The sequence below is a fragment of the Pantherophis guttatus genome, chromosome 5, assembly GCF_059756535.1.
Source record: "Pantherophis guttatus breed Tessera chromosome 5, ASM5975653v1, whole genome shotgun sequence".
Lineage (NCBI taxonomy): Eukaryota > Metazoa > Chordata > Lepidosauria > Squamata > Colubridae > Pantherophis > Pantherophis guttatus.
Window position 1 is genome coordinate 95,006,733 of NC_142067.1, and position 20,104 is coordinate 95,026,836.

General features: G+C 43.6%; 1 protein-coding gene across 3 annotated transcripts in view; it reads right to left on the reverse strand.

The window, feature by feature from the left end:
* AFF3 (ALF transcription elongation factor 3) overlaps window positions 1–20,104 on the reverse strand; it is a 236,633-nt gene that overhangs the window by 26,667 nt on the left and 189,862 nt on the right. For all 3 annotated transcript variants that reach the window (XM_087871491.1, XM_087871492.1, XM_060686638.2), the window contains exons 12-15: window positions 15,650–15,774; window positions 10,963–11,161; window positions 9,767–9,894; window positions 1,338–1,401 (exon numbers count right to left, since the gene is read on the reverse strand). In XM_087871491.1, coding sequence (XP_087727617.1) covers window positions 1,338–1,401; window positions 9,767–9,894; window positions 10,963–11,161; window positions 15,650–15,774 — 516 coding nt within the window. The remainder of the gene's footprint in view (window positions 1–1,337; window positions 1,402–9,766; window positions 9,895–10,962; window positions 11,162–15,649; window positions 15,775–20,104) is intronic.

Here is a 20,104-nt window from a genome sequence, read left to right on the forward strand (position 1 = left end):
TGAAAAAAGGAAAACAAATTCAGGCCTTGATATGCTAAAATATGAAGTCTACACCAGTGCAGCCAAGCTCATCTGTAGTATTTACAAATGAAACAGGGAAATATAGATAGGAGTGGTCACAAGAAATAAATGCAAAGAGAAACAGGACTATAAAAATATGACCTTGTATTATATATGGTTTGGGCACAGAGTTCAGAGTAAATCTTTGAAGCCTAAACACCTCTAATTTAATCAGTAATCATTTTATTCTTTGTATGTGTGTGTGTGAGAGAGAGCGAGAGAGAGAGAGCGAGAGAGAGAGTCAGTGTTTTGACTCCTAGCAACCGTGTGGACAAATTCCTGCAGTTTTCTTGGCATGGTATTTTTCAAAAGTGGTTTGCCATTGTTTCCTTCCTAGAGCTGGAAGAAATTCTCTCACGTACATTGTATAGAAGACATATATAGCATTATTAAATCAAGGCCCACTGATACCAGGAGAAGCTTGCAGATATATCCAGTGGTGATATCTAATGCTGTGGTTGCATTCACAAATGGCTAGGGAGTTTAGCAGAGGTTTTCATGAATGATGGATGATTATTGCAATTTCCCCTTCCTCTTGCAAGCTTTCCGAAAAGCAAAATATTTTTGCAACCTTTCAAGGGGAGGAGGCCAAATACACAATTGCTTAGGGCAAGATCCCCAACCCCCAGGCCATAGCCCACTAGTGGGCCTTGAGCCATTCAGAACCGGGCCACAGAAGTGGCATGAGCAGCAGGTAAGTGCATGCCTGCATACCCAATTTGCGTGAGCAGTGGGCACATGTGCCCATCATTCTTGCAAATGGACCTGTGCATGTGTGCTTGCTCACTGTTTGTGTGGAACCATCCCCTCTCCACCCTCCCCTGCCAGGATGTGAAGCTGGAAAGGTTGGGGAACTTTGGTTTATAGAACAAATTGACAGTCTACAAATAGTGTTCTATCTTCCTTTTGTTCAAAAAAATCAATGTTGGATCAAACTGTTTTCTGAAAATCTTAGCCCAGGCCTGGCCTGTAGCATTTTAATTTACAAATGATCCTTTATGTATTTGATAACGGGGTCTGCTAAACCAATGTAGTGTTACACCCATATAATACTTTTTAAAAAAGAATTGACCTAGCTCAAATTTTAATGTACTCCATATGTATCTGATAATTGATCTTGGGTAATTGTTTACATATCTGATTATATTTAAATCTGTGCTAATAAGAGAAATGCTCATGTTAGAAGGAGTTAAAATTAGTATTAGTAAAGTTTTCCTAAGAAAGTTTTATTGTATAGATAAATTGAAATAATGAATCAGAAATTCAAGCATTCTTACCATTGCATCTGCTTTATGCTTTTTTCTTTTAGCTTCCTGCATAAAATAATCTAAATTGTGCAGTCTGGAATGAAAGGAAATATAAGAAAAAATTGAGTTTGATATATTTTCCTTGTATGGTATAGCAAAACATTTTACTAAATAGTATCTCCAAAACAAATATGTGCTCAATATTTCATGGATTCCAAATAACATGAGAAAAATTAGGCAAAAATAAGGTATCAAACTATGCAGAAACACCATAGACAACATATAATTAAGATTAGAGGTGGGTTTCATCAGGTTCTGACCAGTTCTGGAGAACTGGTAGCGGAAATTTTGAGTAGTTCGGAGAACTGATAGTAAAAATTCTGACTGGCCCCGCTCCCATCTAATCTCTGCCTCCCAAGTCCCAGCAGATTGGGAGGAAATGGGGATTTTGCAGTAACCTTCCCCTGGATTGGGAGGGAATGGTGATTTTACAGTATCCTTCCCCTAGAGTGGGGTGGGAATGGAGATTTTACAATAATCTTCCCCTGCCAAGCCCGCCAAGCCACGCCCACCAAGTCATGTCACGCCCACCAAGCCACACCCACAGAACCGGTAGTAAAAAATTTTGAAACCCACCACTGATTAAGATGCAAAATATTGTCTCTTTTTCATAAACGATTTTTTAGAATTTAAATGAGAAATGTTCTCTAAAGTTTCTAAAAGTGAAGAGCCTAATTGAGAGCATTGCTACACTGCAATTTAAGAAGTTAAATATCTGAAAATGTTTGCCTGGATTATTACAACATACTCTATACAGGGCTACGCATACCAAGAAATGGAAGTGGTGCACAATGCAGCAGCATGGTAGTTATGGTTGCATCTTGGTGTAACTATTGTAACTTTACTGGATGAATTGCCCCGGGTTTCCAGTAAGCATTCTGCATTCAACATATTGATTGCCATCTACACAATGCATGTCTTCATAGAATAGGGTTGGGTTATCTGAAGGCTTCCTTGTTTAGAGTTATGCCTCAAGTTCCTTCATGTTATCTAATAGGAGCCAGAAAGCATGCTTCTTTGTCATTGCACCTGCCTTATGGAATAGTAAATCCACCGATGGCCCCAGATGGCCCCAATTCTGCTAGCTGCTCTGGAAACCTCTTTTTTTTTCTTGAGCACTGGTCCAGGACATTAGGACAGTGAGCAAAGCAATTGCATTGTTTTGATAAAGAATGTTGGCAATCATTACAACCCACAGTTATTCAGAATAAAGGTAGTTAACAAATTTTATGAATGAAATATAACATAAATGATCAATAAGGCATAAATATAATCAACATATAAGTCTGTTCTGCTCCAGCCACTCTGCTACGTGGAAAATTCTTACATTACTTACTAAAGCAGAGCAGTGATTATAACATCAACTTAAGTAAAAGGAGAAAGTAGACATCTTTAATAAGCTCCACATAACATCCTAAAGGATAAAAAAAATAATTCAGTTGGAGATAAGCTCTGCTGGTGGGTTAGAATACCAATCAACTAAATTTAAAGAAATAATTAAGTTTACCCAAAATATATTTTAAAAAGATTATCTGTACAATGCCATAGATTTTCGTGATGTCCAAGACAACCTCTGCTGAATCTAATATATTTGTGTATCAAGGATCTGCTAATAATTTAGTATCTGATGAATGATGTGCTTTGAAACCATCTTGAATGAACAAAGGTAGCTAAATTTGTTGTCCTTGAGCGAAAGCAGTTCACAAAATCTTAGCATTCATATTTTAAAAAGATACATTGTTCAAGATATTTACCTCGTTGTAAAATTATAGTTATAAAAAATTACTAAGGGGAGAGGCAACAAAATTCTCTATAGACCATCTTTATAGACTTCTAACAGTGTGGGAGCAAAAAATAGAATGAAACAAAATATCCCATAGGAAACCAAGAGAGCTAAGAGCCTAATCTCAATAATTTAATTGTAGCAAAGATTTCTTATAGAGACAAAGATGCAGTTTGTAAATTGTCTGACCTGATTAATCTTTGGAAGTTTTATCAGCAAAATCACTGATACCATAAAATATGACATTGCTTAATGATAGAAACTCTATTATAAAATATAAAAACATTATGTCTATCAAATGAATTACAGGGGTATCATTTCACTACTATTGTTTTAATCTGAAAAATCTAATTTACCAGATTTCTTGTCTAACTCCCAATAGTCTTACTTAACATAATCTAAAAACTATTTAGTATCAACTGCAAAAAATGTTTAAGTGACATTTAAAAAAAATCTCCAATACTGTTTTTATAATAATTCCTTGCAATGATTGTAGTGATTCTAGAACTGATGCCATTAAAAACAATGTTAAATCTGTAAATAATGTACACACACACACATACACACACACAGATACAGACGCAGGCATGTAGGTACAGACTCTCACACACAAAGCATTAACAGTAACAGAGTTGGAAGGGACTGGACGTTGGTCTTACCTGATACGTCCGTTCTCGTTGTAGGGAAACGTCTGTCACTCTGGGGTTCGACGTTCCATGCTTCGTGTGACCGAGTCCTATAAATTTACATAGCTCCGCCCTCCTGGCCCAGTGTTTCGGCGAGGGCGTCGCGTAAACTGATGTGTCTCCCTAGAACGAGAAAGAATTAGTACACCTCCCACCCCATAAACCCATCAGGGAGGGCGTGACAGACGTTTCCCTACAACGAGAACGGATGTATCAGGTAAGACCAACGTCCATTCTCCGTAAGAGGGAAACGTCTGTCACTCTGGGGACATACCAGAGCTGAATGTCCTCCAGGGCGTGAGAAAGAAGAACCGGAACTGCTGGGGTCACGGGCGATGAACCGCCTGTAGGACCCGACGGCCAAAGGCAGCGTCCGATGAGGCAAAGGAATCCACCCGGTAATGTCTGATGAATGGCGTAAGGGATGTCCAAGTGGCCGCACGACAGACCTCTTCCAATGGAGCGCGGGTAGCCCAGGCCGCGGAAGTTGCTGCGCTCCGGGTGGAATGAGCCGTAATGTGAGGAGGAACAGGCAGATGGAGGCGTTGGTAGGCCGTAGCGATGGTGGCCCGAAGCCAGCGGCCCAGAGTAGGCCCAGAGACTCTGGTGCCAATGGAGTCCAACTGAAAGGAAACAAACAGGGCTTCCGTCTTCCGGAAGGAACGTGTCTGCGAAATATAAATGCGGAGGGCTCGTCGTACATCCAAAGTGTGCCAGGAACGTTCGAGATGGTGAGAGGGACGGGGACAGAAGTTAGGGAGGACCAGTTCTTGAGATCGATGAAAAAGGGAGTTCACTTTGGGAAGAAAGGCGGGGTCAAGGCGGAGAACCACTCTGTCCTTGTGGAAAATACAAAGGTCCTGGCGAATGGAGAGGGCTCCCAACTCGGAAATACGACGAGCCGAGGTGATCGCCACCAAGAATAAAACTTTGAACGACAAAAAACGTAAAGAGACCTCCCGGAGGGGCTCAAAGGGAGAAGCCATAAGAGCCCGGAGGACGGAGTTCAAATTCCAGGTAGGGAACCTGTGAACTACTGGAGGCCTCAAATTAGTAGCTCCACGCATGAAAGTCCTGATGAGCGGATGACGGGCTAGAGAATCCTTAGAGCCACACGATAGAACCGTAGACAGAGCCGCTACCTGCCGGCGCAGGGTAGAGGGAGCTAAACCCGCATCAAACCCTTCGAGCAGAAAGGAAAGAACTGCAGTGACAGAGGCAGTTAACGGGTCTACCGCGTTCCTCCGGCACCAGGAAGAAAAAGCGGACCACGTAGCCTCATAAATGCGCGTTGTGGAACCGCGGCGGGCAGCCTGCATAATGGAGATGACACGTGGAGGGACGCTGGCGTTGGTCAGCAAGCGCCGCTCAGCCTCCAAACGGTCAATTGGAGGCTTGACGGGTCCGGATGCTGGATTGCCCCCTGGGAGAGAGAGAGAGAAGCTGGGGGGATGCGCCAAGGAGCTGCTACCGACAAGGGAGCGGAGATCCGCATACCACGGTTGACGAGGCCAATGCGGGGCAATGAGAATCAGTTCTGCCCTCTCCTCTAGGAGCTTTCGAATCACCTTTGCCAGAAGAGGAAGAGGGGGGAATGCATAGAGGAGCCCGGGAGGCCAGTGGCTGCGGAGGGCGTTCGTGGCCTCCGCCTGAGGATCCGGATAGCGGGAAAGGAACCGAGGTACCCGGTGGTTCGATGAGGAGGCGAACAAATCGACAACAGGCGTCCCAAACTTGGCGATGATCTTCCGAAATAGGGCCTGTGGAATGCTCCATTCCCCCGGATCCAGGACGTGTCGACTGAGGGCATCCGCCTGAGTGTTCAAGGCTCCTGAAATATAGTCTGCTCTGAGGGACCGAAGGTGCTGTTCGGCCCAGAAGCCCAGACGTAGAGACTCCGTCAGGAGCAATCGGGAATGAGTGCCCCCCTGCCTGTTGATGTGAGCCTTTGTGGATATATTGTCCGTGAGGACCAGGAGATCTTGGCCCTCCACGAGATGTTGAAAATGAAGGAGAGCCAGACGGACGGCTCGCAGTTCCAAGAGATTTATGCTGTTCTGACGTTCTCGAGCTGTCCAAAGGCCTTGGGCCTGATGATGAAGAAGATGGGCCCCCCAACCCAGAAGGCTGGCGTCCGTCACCAGCGACAGGCGGTGAGGTTCTCGAAAACAGCTGCCTCGAGCGATGGCATCTGAAGTCCACCACCGAAGGGACGCGGAAACTTGCGGGGACAATCGGAGGAGGACGAGGGAGGAACTGCGACCGGCCCGTTGGAGGGGGAGCAGAAACCACTGGAGCTGTCTGCTGTGTAATTGAGACCAGGGAACTATTCCAAAGGTGGAAACCATTTTGCCCAATAATCGGGAAAGCTTTAGCGCGGAACAAGAGCCCTCCCTCAAACACTGAGACGCTAGAGAAGAAAGACTGATCTGGCGCTCTGGGGAGAGAGATATTATAGACGAAACCGTGTCGATAGAAGCCCCCAAGTGGATAATACGGGGACCAGGGATAAGCTGGCTCTTGTCCCAGTTAATCGAGAAGCCATGAGCCTGAAAAATGGTCAGAACAGAAGACAAGTCCTGTTGGGCTGAGGGGGAAGAGGAGGACAGAACCAAAATGTCATCTAAATAAAATTGCAGACGTATAGAAAGGGTCCGAATATGCCCAATAAGGGCGGCCATAATCTTAGTAAAGACCCTCGGGGCAGAAGAGAGGCCAAAGGGGAGAGCCCTATACTGGTAATGACGCCCCAAAAAACTAAAACGGAGATACTGACGGTGGGAAGGTGCAATACGAATGTGAAGGTATGCCTCGGTTAAATCTATAGAGGATAGCCAATCCCCTGGGCGAATACATTCCAAGATGGTAGACAAGGAATGCATCTTGAACCGGCGGTACGAGACATACCGGTTCAAGGCCTTTAAATCTAAGATGGGACGCCATCCCCCCGAGGACTTCTTAACAAGAAACAAACGGGAATAAAAACCATGGCCCCTCTGATCCCGGGGAACCTCCTGGATTGCTCTAATGTCTAAAAGATGTGAAATAGCGGAGGACACCAAGGCCCTCTTAGCGACATTGTGGGACACGGGGCAGGGAAGAAAAACAGAAGGAGGAGGAGATAGGAATTCTAGGTAAAGACCAGACCTAATAGTAGACAGGACCCAGGCATCAGAGGTAGAAACCTCCCATTGATGGAGAAAAAGTGACAAACGCCCCCCAATAGGGGCAGAATTAGCGGGATCTACGTTGGAAACGACCCCTGCCTCCCCGGGAGGAACGTCTAGGAAAAAAACGGTTTCCCTGTCTGACCTGATTTTCCTGTGAGAAGCCTCTCGCAGGGAATGGACGCTGGAATCTTTGTTGGTAAGTACCCGAGTAGGAAGCACGAAAGGGCTGGTTCCGAGGTAGAGCAGAGAAACGAGAATCAGAGCATCTGGAAGCCGAAGGAAGAATCTTACGTCGGTCTCTCGTTTCCACCAGAAGAGGCTCTAATGGAGGCCCGAACAAAAAACCTGCAGAATAGGAAGCGGAAGCTAGTTGCCACTTGCTCCGCATATCGGCATTCCAGTTGCGTAGCCATAGGAGGCGACGCGAAGTCACGTTGGAACTAAGGGCTTTTGCCGCAAATCTAGAAGCATTTAGAGTGGCGTCCGCTGAATATTCTAGGGCTGCCGCGATTTTACTCAAATCCTGGCGCGATCGTGAGTCGGAAGGTTGTATGCGTTCCTGAAGCTGCTTAATCCATAACAGCGCGGCTCTGTTGAAAAATGAGGCAGATGTTGAAGCCTTGATGGCCCAGGCAGCCGCCTGGTGCCCCTTGATCAGAGTCTTCTCTGCCCTGCGATCTTCCGGATGTAGGGCATCTTCCGGAGGACCAGCGGGATGGGATGAGTTGCACAGAGCCACTATTGGGGCGTCCACCGGAGGGGGCTGTAACAAATCCGCCAGAGCGGGGGCAGAATTGTACAGCCGTTTATCAAGGGAATTAGGGCTCGGCCCAGCACCTGGTAAATTCCACTGGCGAAGAAGTACATCCAAGAAGAGCTTGGGTGCCGGAATAGTCTCTGGGTCGACTGAAGGTTCCGCAAAGACAGCGGAAGCCGGATCAGGGGCCACGGGATCTGTAGGAGCAGCAGGAACATTTCCGAGACGAGTGGTCACAATTGCCTTACGTAACAACGAACGAAAGAGTTGTGGCTTGAAAAGACCAATGAAGGGGGTCTGGTCAGCAACAGGCCCCTCGTCATCGGATAAGGCGGAATCCGGAACCTCATCTAACTCTAATAGAGAAGCTTGATCCTGGGAAGCAATGGAATCAGCCCGGTCTAGTTCAGACACAGAATCCCCGGTTGGATCCGGTTGATGACGCTGCAAAAGACAGGGTTCAGGATCGGGATTGCCTTGCTGAAGGCATTGAGCCAGTCCTTGTTTAATGAACCTGGCCAGCATAAGCTCAAAGGCCTCTGGAATAGGTGGAGCAGGTACCACCTGAGGGGCCAACGGGGTTGGATTGTTAAGGACAGTTTCCTCAGGAGCCTCCGCAGTAGGCCTAGTTTGAAACAGAGGTTCCGAGCCAGGTAAATGAGGCAGGGCTGCCGTAATAGATCCATCTGGCGAAAGCTCTCGGACGGCACTAGATGCCAATGATGGTGCTGGAGAACTAGCCCTTGAGGAAACAACTGGAGCCTTGGTCTGAGTGCCATGAGACTGGGCCTTGGTAAAGGCCTTTTCAATGGCCTTGTGGCGGCGTTGTTCATCCCTAGAAGTAGCCGATTTGGCAGACCTGCCCCGATGATGAGACTTGGGCTGCTTAGGGGAAGGCCCCTCTAGGGGGTCATCGAGAGCAGGTCTCTTAGACCCTCTGCCTGAATGTTGGGAAGCAGATTGACTTCTAGCCGCCATTTTGGAAATCGGTTAAAAAGGCCGTAGACACCAGCAGATCAAAATGGCCGCCGTCACAAACAGCTCTTGCCGCCGCTGTAAGAAACAATAAGTAAGCCCAAATCAGTGGATAAGCGATCAAAAGCGGCAAGAAAGATCGCTAGCTCCAGGCTATTACTGCGATCGCCGCTAAAAGAGCACTCCGGGCCGCCAATTACCTTTAAAATCATGCCGCCAGCCAAAGGGCTGTTACCGCGGCAATTAGGGGAGCGCGAAAATGCCGAAATGTAAAAGGAAATCCCGATCGCAGACCAGAAGGTCGAGTAGCGATCTAATAAGCTCCCCTTGCTGTAGAAAAACCGCCAATTTTAAAGCTCAGAGAGGCTTACCGGATGGTGAGGCGTGAGGCGAGGGCTGGCGCCAAAAGCGCCGCCGCGCTCAACCCGAAGGCTGAGGGGAGCGCGAGGCGGCGAAAGGCAGCACTGACAAAATAAAATAAAATAAAAACAAAATAATAGAAAGAAAAATTCCAGAACACACAATAACAAGCGTTGAAGCAGGAGACGAATGAAGGACTACCAGGGAGACACGACCGGTCAGCATAGACCGAGTCGAAACACTGGGCCAGGAGGGCGGAGCTATGTAAATTTATAGGACTCGGTCACACGAAGCATGGAACGTCGAACCCCAGAGTGACAGACGTTTCCCTCTTATGGAGAACTTGGAGGTCATCTAGTCCAAGCCCCTGCTCATGCAGGAGACCTGTACTAGGGATTCGAACCACCACTTTCTGATTGACAAGCTCAGTGTCTTAGCCACCAAGCTACCTAGTCAGGCATTTCTAAGAAGCATGGAAGAAAATTCTGTAAGTACATTTGAAGTCCACATATATCCACTTTTATAATGCACTGTCTTGAGCATTTTATTTTAGGCTGGAAGCAGAGAAAGAAGAAAGGAGAGGAGAGGAGAGGAGAGGAGAGGAGAGGAGAGGAGAGGAGAGGAGAGGCGGAGGGAGGGAGGAAGGACAGAAGAAACAACTTACTCACCCATCATTAACTATGAGTTTTGATTTCCTACAGGTTTTGGGCACAGTCAGTATAGATGACCATGGTTCTTTTTGGCACTGTGTCCTGTTGCAGAACAGAGTGTTTTCTGAACTGATATACATGGCTTTCTGAGTAAACAGTAAAATTAAGAATCAGGAACTAATCATGAATTCAGCCATCAACAATAATTCTAAACAAGTTTAGAAGTATTATTACATTTAGGGACTACTGCCCTGTGCAGTATTTTTTATGGATGCAAACAATTACAGTTCAGAACAAAAACAACAACCATTTCAGTATAGATATTTTTTTTATTTATAAATCTTCCAACTGTATGTTGAGAAAATAAATAACCAAATCTATTTGCAGAGATCTCTCCTGTATATATCTGTTTCTCGCTCAGAGAATTCTTTCAGTGGAATCCTATGCTACATACATCTATCAAAAAAGGATATCTGAATTCCATAAAACTCTCTTCTAAATAATACATGCATAAGATGACAACCTGAGCATAATCTTATGAATTTTAGGATACAATTCTATGCAAGACTATAAAGAAGTTTAAGATTTATTGAACTCAGAGAAGAATAAGATTAATCATAGTGAAATATATACAGCTTTACAAAATGAGATTTCAATGTAAACATACCCGTTTGTATGTTTTCCACATTGGTTGGACTACCATTCTTCTATTTTCTAAGTTTCACTGTAGATGAAGGGAGCTGAGTTCTAGCAGTTTGAGGGTACCAGTTTAGGAAGGGTTAATGGACATGTATCCATGAACAACCCTTGTGACCAAGTGACAAGGTCAGCCCTACCATTATTCAAAATAGGACAGGTTCAATATACTGTGTATTTTTCCATATTTAATCATATTTAATCATATTTAATTATTTTCATATTTAATATTTAACTTGTCTCCGGCAAATTTTCACAAAATTAATTTTCAATGCACTCTTCTCCATTTCCCAAATAGTATACAATAATGCCAGCATACAAAATTGGGATGTCAGTAGAATCAAAGGGTTTCTCACCCAATACTCAAATTCTAAAGAGGGTGGGACCCTAAGAAAGACTTTTTCCAAACCATCTAAATCAGGAATGACCTGTGGACCACCCCTGATCTAAATGGAGAGGGTTATAAATAAACAAAATGGATATTTAAGTACTTTAAATACGTTGTGATCAGAACTTACACTGAAATCGCCAGGATGTAGGTATGATCTAATCTCATTCTTGTGCTTTCTACTTGAGGATGTGGAAGACGAAGGGTTGCTACCATTTGTTTTGCTAGAAGTTAAATCATCATTACAGAATTTATACTTTGATGCATCAGAGAAGGGAGAACTAGGTGACTGAAGCATTTTCTCATTTTTATTTATTGGTGTTGCCAAACTACAAATGGAAATTACAATAATGGACAGTCAAAACATTCAGAATGAGGAACACATATTTTAATACTATGATCATTATCAGCTTTCCCGTAACTTTATGCTGAACTTGGTTAATTATTCTTCTTTTCTGGAAACAGGTTTTAACATGACTATCAAGAATTGTTGGACAAATTTGACCACATTTCTCTCTTTTCTTTTAGAGCAAGCTTCAAATTTATGGTTAACGTATACTAAAAATACTTATGTAAAAATGCTTTAAAGGTTGGTTGGAAAATAAGATGTGACTTTTAAAAATAAATGTAAGCTGTGGAGCACTGTTTTATAGTTACAAGTGACTTTTTATAAAATCACATGGACTAAACAGAGAATATGTGTTTACAGGGAGCTGGAATTTCTCTGCATTTGGTAAACGTAGCACTTAAATAACTTAACAACTTGAGGAGTTGTGGTGGCACAGTGGTTAGAATGCAGTATTGCAGGCTAATTCCGCTGACTGTCAGCAGTTTGATTCTTACTAGCTCAAAGTTAACTCAGGTTTCTATCCTTCTGAGGTCGGTAAAATGAGGACACAGATTGTTGGGGACAATATGCTGACACTGTAAACCACTTAGAGAGGGCTGAAAAGCCCCATGAAGCAGTATATAAGTCTAAGAGCTATTGTTATTAATACAGAACCTAAGGAGATAGAAATGTATAATAACCTAGTTAACGAAGACAACAGAGAAAATAAACCAATCTTCTAATACAGGTCCGATTTGCAAAAAACTGGATGTCCACGACATAGAACCAGAGATCTTGGTGTATCTCTTTGCTAAATGTAGACTTTCTAGTCCAGATCTAAGTATTACAAGTATCTCTGGGCAATCTGCAGCCCTTGAGCCCAAATAATCTTCTCAATACAATCCTGTTACAAATTATCTGCTTGTATCTTTTTTTCTCCCCCTTAGAGGGCCTATTTCTGCAGACATCAAGCATTATAGACTCCTTTCATACATAGTCCAGAGGAACTGATGCTCTGGCTCTTGCACAGATGGTATCTTAAAGACAATATTATTATTACATTTAAAGAGCAAAATTCAATGTATAAAATAGTATATGGATAAAATGGAAAGAAGCGTGGGACTTATAAGGATACAAAAGTATAGAGAAGTCTAGGGAAGAAGATTGGTGTAAACTAAATTTAGTTGTCTTTTCTTTAGATTTGTGTCATTTATTTCTTTGCTACTTCTTAAACTTATTTTCTGTGCTTTGCTTAATGCTGTTTAGACTGAAAGGGAATAGCAAGATGGGTATGTGTAAAGTAATGACAAACACCAAGAAACATTATGGTTTATGTAAAAAGCAAATGCTAGTCTAAGATAGTGGCTAAATAGTTTGCTTTTATTTTTATTTTTTATTTTTTTATTTTATTTTGAATTTGTATACCGCCCTTCTCCCTGAGGACTCAGGGCGGTGAACAGCCAAGTAAAAACATCAAATACAAATATTAAAATATAGTTAAAATATACATATATAAATTTGGCCCCATTGATTAAAAACAATAAACAAAACACTTAAAAACACTTAAAAAAATTAGGCCAGCCCGGCTTGCTGGAAAAGGAAGGTTTTAAGGGCACGGCGGAAGGCACCGAGGTCTTGGATTCTCCTTATCTCTGGAGGCAATTGATTCCAGAGGGTAGGTGCCCCCACAGAGAAGGCCCTCCCCCTGGGGGTCACCAGCCTGCACTGTTTGGCTGATGGCACCCCAAGGAGGCCGTCTCTGTGGGAGCGCACGGGTCGATGGGAGGTCGTCGGTGGCAGCAGGCGGTCTCGAAGATAGCTAGGCCCTATGCCATGGAGCGCTTTAAAGGTGATAACCAACACCTTGAATTTTATTTTATTTTATTTTATTTTATTTTATTTATTTTAAATGTTGGATATGGCTTTTTAATGATTTTTTCAAATTGTTTTAGACAATTTTTTCAGAGAGCAAACTTCATCATTATAATATCCACTAAACATACATTATCTTTCACAAGAAAATATTTCTGCCACTATTCCATTTTATTTCTAAGCACTCAAATTACATTTTTTAACTGGGATCTCTTGCTAGTCCATCAATTGAGTTAGCTAGTGCAATTAGGACTGAGGCTATGCAGAAACACAGCTGAGCTAGCTATTCCCTGATGGCTATGATTTCACATGTAATACTAAACATAATTACTTTATCTCATGCCGATGTTATTTTGTGACCTCCCTTAATTTATACACACTGTTTAAGATGTAATACACACAGAGGCTCCTAGACACTGTCATGTGGTGTCATTATCAATAGGAGTGGGCCTTTGTTGGTCTCTGTTTGGACTGTAGTCCATGGGGAAAGATATATAAGGAAAGAGAGTGAAATCAGACACTCTGCAATGGATTCTGGTAAACCAACACCATCATTAAAATCTTAGCCTAAATTAACAGTAAAATGCATTTAAATCAAATCAGTTCATCACTCCAATCTGGACCCTCTAGCAGACACCAGCTCCTCTTACGTATCATCTATTAATACTTTTAATTCATAAAGATAAGACATTCTTCATGCACCGAATTTAGTTTATTCTGATTCTTCTAAGGTTTTAGAATGAACTGTTGCATAGAACTCCAATCTAATTAAAATTAGGAATTAACTTAATACTTAGTGAACTGAAAGAATCCACTATTCTACCCAGTCAGATAAGGTAGGTGTATTTTTGGCCCTTTCCTTAAATGTTATCATTTAATAGCACCCAAAAAGATTCTCTATAGCAGTTGCTCCCTCATGGAACGATGTTCCCTTTGTGATTTGGCAGGCGTCCTTGCTTCTAGCCTTTGAGAAGGTCTTAAAGAGCTGGATCAAGTATTGGAGTAGGGTGAGGTTGGGGTACAGTGGAATCAAATGTGGATGTATGGCGGAGTGTTTACATTTGGGGAGTTTTTGTTACAGTTTTATGGTTTTTATGTTTCTATTGTTGTTTTCTGAGCTGCCCAGAATTATGGCATATAAGATGGGTGGCCCATATAAGTCATTTAAATAAACAAATAAACTGATAGGATGGAATGTTAGCAGGACCATAGCTCCTGAGGAAATCAAAAGGTAACTATCAACCTACTTCAGAAAGTGTCATTTTGAAATATAGGAAGTCCTTAAAAATACTTCAAAAGGGTGGTTTCTTTTTGCCACCTTCATTGGTGAAAATTTACTTCATTAAGAGCAAAAAGCCGCTATTCTAGTTAAAAGATACCAGTACATTGGGAATGGAACAACTCGTCATAGCCAACTCACTGTGGTCAACTCGCTATAGCCAACTCACCACAGCCAACTCACAGCAGCCAAATCGCCATGGGTCAACTCACTGCAGGACAATTTAAAAATTCTATTTAATTATTTAAAATAAATTAAAAAACTGTTTTAATTTTTGCATTCACATTTCATTCTGTTCCTCCTTTTGCACCCTTTCTTTAATGATTTTATTCCACCATTTCTTTTCTTTTCTTTTTTTTAAATTTGATTTATATGCCGCCCTTCTCCGGAGACTCAGGGCAGCTTACAATATGCTAAGTAATAGCCTTCATCCTTTTGTATATTTATACAAAGTCAGCTTATTGCCCCCACAACTGGGTCCTCAATTTACCTATCTTAGAAAGGATGGAAGGCTGAGTCAACCTTGAGCCTGGCGAGATTCGAACTTGCAGTAATTGCAGGCAGCTGGTCTTAATAACAGGGTGCTTTAGACCACTGTACTACCAAGGCTCCTTTGATATTAGTGCAACATTTGTCCTGCAACAAGTTGTCCTGCAACAAATTGTCCTGCAGCCAGTTGGCCTTTGCGAGTTGGCCATAATGAATTGACTGTAGCGAGTTGGTCATGGCAAATTGGTCATGGTGAACTGTCATACATTATAGTTTCATTTTAACAAATCAAAGATAATGAGAAATGAGATTATCTTGGAAATATAAGACATTTCATAAGATTATAACATTTTTAATATTTTTATTTATTAAATTTATTTCCCCGCATCAAGTTCTGACTATATTCTGTTCCATCCCAAAATTCATGTCAAAGTGGCAATTTTAATTAACCAATTTAACACAATTATTACTCAATTACATCAATATCATTATGCACAGTTATTCAGTTTGAAAATGTTGACCAGATTGTGGTATTTCTAGCACAATGTCTCACGTAATCAATGATTCCAGGCATATTTTGGGGTACTTTACACATATACTAACTGGCAGATGAGCAAATAGATAAAATACATAAAAATGTTTTCTTAGGCCTCGATACCCGTTATCTCATTGTTGACACTGTTTAGTTGGAACAAAACCATGGATAGCAAGTGATGAAAAATAAGTACAATCATCAAACTGAATTATTATAACTAAGTTAGCAGCAGTTGACCACGAAATTATTCTGACAGCTTTTTATTCTTTTGATATTAAGTAACGATTTTACATCAAATATTAGATAATACATACCTTTTTTTAATGATTTTGTAATGATTTGGTGAAGAAATAACTTGGGCTGAAGGAAGTAAATTGGAGGAACATTCTTGCTCAGTGTGAATCTTCTTAGTCTCTCTGCTTTCTTCCTCATTTTCATACTAACAGAAAAAACACTTCATATGCATGGTATTTTGGTACAAAATTATAGAATCATTGTAGAACTTGTATTTTACAAGTTTGGTGGTTAACACTGAAATTAACTATTATTTTATGTTAATTGTGTTACCGTCTGTTAAGTTATTGATAATTTTCTGATGTATACCAAATCTTTTAGCTCAATAGTTTTAGTTTTAGCTCAACCGAGGTCACAGGGTAGGGGCGGGGGGGTGGCGGTTGTTATAAGAGAAGGTCTTGGTCCGATGGAGGCCACTGTCCCTCAGATTGCCGGATGTGAGTTCCTCCTGGTGAAGTGGGGTCATGGGGTACAGGTGGGCTTGCTGATCACGTACCTGGCTCCCTGTCACGTGGTAGCGGCCCTGTCCGAACTGCTCAACGTTATAGCCGGGGTGGCGGTTGATACCCCGAGGCTTATGGTCATGGGGGATTTTAACCTGCCATCCATTGGTGAAGTCTCTGAGACAGCGCGGGAGTTCATGGCTTCCATGATTGATATGGACCTGACTCAGTTAGTGCATGGTCCTACTCACACGGGGGGAAACACTCTGCACTTGGTTTTTGTCTCTGGACAGTGGTTGAATGATCTCGATATTGGGGATATAGTGACTGAACCCTTGTCGTGGTCAGATCATTCCCTCCTTTGCTTTGACCTTCGAACCACTACACCCCGCCGCAGGGAGGCAGAACTGATGAGGTTGTTCCGCCCCAGGCGCCTGATGGACCCAGATCGGTTCCAGATGAAGCTTGGGCTGTTTCCTGAGGCTCTGGCTCACAGCTCGACCGAAGACCTGGTGGCCGCCTGGGATAGGGCAGCCGCTGGAGCTTTGGATCGGGTCGTGCCTTTGCGGCCTCTGACTTGGCACTGATCTCGCTTTGCTCCTTGGTTTACCGAGGAGCTGAGGGAGATGAAGCTCCAAAAAGACGCCTGGAGAGCGGTTGGAGGGCCAGCCGGTCTGAATCTGACCGAACACTGGTAAGGTCTCATATTAAGACTTACCTAGTGGCGATAAAAGCGGCAAAATGTAACTATTTTTCCGCTCTTATTGCATCATCAGATAATTGCCCTGCCGCCCTGTTTAGGGTGACCCGCTCCCTGCTCCTTCAGGAAGCGTGGGAGGACCCCTTGGAGGGCAGAGCCGAGGATTTTGTACAGTATCTGTATGATAAAATCGCTCAGATTCGGGAACACCTGGACTCCGACGGGGTAGATCCAGGGGGGAAGATGGAGGCAGGTCTTGAGAATATTATCTGGGAAGAGTTTGATTCTGTGACTCCCGAAGACATGGACAGGATACTGAGTAGACTGAATGCTACCACATTTATTGGAGCTGTGTCCCTCCTGGTTGGTGCTGGCCTCTCAGGAGGTTACACGAGGCTGGCTCCAGGGGATTATACATGGTTCTTTGAGTGAGGGTGTCTTTCCCGCTGCCTTGAAAGAGGCGGTGGTGAGACCTCTCCTCAAGAAGCCTTCCCTGGACCCGGCAGTGTTGGCTAATTACCATCCAGTCTCCAACCTTTGCTTTGTTGTGAAGGTTGTTGAGAGTGTGGTGGCACGACAGCTCCCTCAGTACCTGGATGAATCAGCTTATCTGGATCCGTTCCAGTCTGGCTTCAGGCTTGGGTACAGCACGGAAACGGCATTGGTCGCATTGGTTGATGATCTCTGGAAGGCTCAGGACAGGGGTTGTTCCTCTGTCCTGGTCCTATTAGATCTCTCAGCGGCTTTCGATACCATCGACCATGGTACCATGCTGCACCGGCTGGAAGAGTTAGGGGTGGGGGTCACCGTGTTGCAGTGGTTCTCCTCCTTTCTCTCCGACCAGTCGCAGTCTGTGTTGGTGGGGGGGCAGAGGTCGACCCTGAGGCCCCTTGTATGTGGGGTGCCACAAGGGTCGGTCCTCTCGCCCCTTCTGTTCAACATTTATGTGAAGCCACTGGGTGAGATCATCCGTGGTTTCGGGGTGAAGTACCACCAGTACGCTGATGACACCCAGCTGTACATCTCCACCCCGGACCACCCCAATGATGCCCTTGAAGTGATGTCCCAGTGCCTGGAGGCTGTACGGATCTGGATGGGGAGAAACAGACTCAGGCTCAACCCATCCAAGACCAAGTGGCTGTGGTTTCCGACATCCCGATATAGTCAGCTGGTGCCATCACTGACTATTGGGGGTGAGTCGTTGGCCCCCACGGAGAGGGCTCACAAATTGGGTGTCCTCCTGGACTCACAGCTGTCTTTAAAAGGGCATCTGACGGCTGTGGCCAGGAGGGCATTTTATCAGGTTCGCCTGATTCGCCAGTTGCATCGCTTTCTGGATCAGGATTCATTAAATACGGTCACTCATGCCGTCGTCACTTCCCGCCTGGACTACTGCAATGCTCTCTACATGGGCCTCCCCTTGAGGAGCACCCGGAGGCTGCAGCTGGTCCAGAATGCGGCCGCATGGGTGGTTAGGGGAGCGATGTGGCACTCCCATCTGACCCCCCTCCTGTCGAGCTGCACTGGCTCCCGGTGGTCTTCCGGGTGCGCTTCAAGGTTTTGGTTACCACCTTTAGAGCGCTCCATGGCCTAGGACCGGGGTATCTATGAGACTGCCTTCTGCCACCAGTAGCCTCTCACCGACCAGTACGATCCCACAGAGAGGGGCTTCTTAGGCTGCCGTCGGTCAAACAGTGTCGACTGGTGGCCCCCAGGGGGAGAGCCTTCTCTGTGGGAGCATCTGCCATCTGGAATGAACTCCCCCCAGAGATACGGAGGATCATTGATCTGCGCACTTTCCGCCGTGCCCTCAAAACATTCCTATTCCAGCAGGCCGGCCTGGCCTAACCTCTTTTTTAAACTGTTTTTTAAATTTTTAAATTTGTTGTAAAAAAAAAATTTGGGTTTTTAAATTCTGTTTTCTGGGCCAAATTATTTAATCGTATTTTAATGGTTTTTTAACATTTGTATTACATGTATTTTATCTTTTGGCTGTTCACCGCCCTGAGTCCTTCGGGAGTAGGGCGGTATATAAATTCAATAAACTAACTAAACTAACTAATAGTTGAAGGTAGCAGGTGCCTCTGTAGAGGATAATTAAAAAGAGTCAAGATGGCAGTCCTATCTCTTATTAACATTCATTGCACATAAAAAAGCAGTAGAATTTCAATTGCAAAGTTGTGACTGCCCTCTTGACATTTTGATAACCCCTCTGCCCTACAGGCAAACAGTACATTGTTATGGATCTTTCAAGATACTGGTCCCAATCCAGATAATGAAGACAGCTACAAAGAAAAGGAGCTTGTAGGTTCCCTCTTCGTTTAACAAGCCATTTCTGATCTTTGCATCATGCCAAAAATTTATACTACAATGTAATGCAAATGTAGCATGTATTGCAAGATCTATTCCAGAGAAGTGATGCCTTAGTGGAAGTGGATTGTGAAATGTTTTTTTTTTTTTAGTCCATTAAGATTCTATATAAGGTCCATTCAAACTTTGTGGTCTTAGTGAGGTTTCATGTACACAAGCTTATAAACATATTATTGCAATTCTATCCCTGGCCCCACTTCCAGCAAGGAGAGACTTGCCTACATATCCCAGTGTATCACCTCACTTTTTCCTCCTGGGAACAAAGAAATAGCTGGTGTCATTATTCATATTAATATGCCCTACCATTAGCTGCTGTTGTCTGCAGCTGGGTGCAGAAAGCACAGGAGCAACAGCTGCTATCAAATGACACAGCCAGACGGCCATGCACTGGTCCTTAAGCCAGCAGCAAAGGATGCCAACATAAAAACTGTTGCCAAGCTCTCTTCTGCTTTAGTATCAAGGCTGAGAAATGATGCTGTCCTTACAGTTTTAACATAGGACAAGTTAAGGATAGTGATGGATGGATTTCTTTGGCTTCATTTCTCCCGCTAGCAAGTGTCACCTGCTGGCAGGAAAAATTATCACCAATTGCTCTCCTGAACATAGGGAGCAGAAGGGGCTTGGAGAAGAAGTGACTTGTGACAGATGGCTAGATTTAGGGGCTTAACCATCTGTCAAAATCTGCTACTTTTCGTGGAGCACAGGAAAGCACTTTACTATGTTTGTCTGGCTATGCCTACAGTCATCAACATTTTTATTTTCAAGCTACTAATCATGCAGATGAAATTTTTATTTGCCTGAATGAAATTTAATCAGCAGAGCAAAACTGGGACCCCCACTTCACTAAGATATTTTCTCTTAAAGTACTGGGTCAATTTCACAAACTTTAGATGAGTCACTGTTGCTGCAAGCCTTAGCTCCTAGGATATTTTTTATTTTTATTTTATTTTATTTGTCAAGAA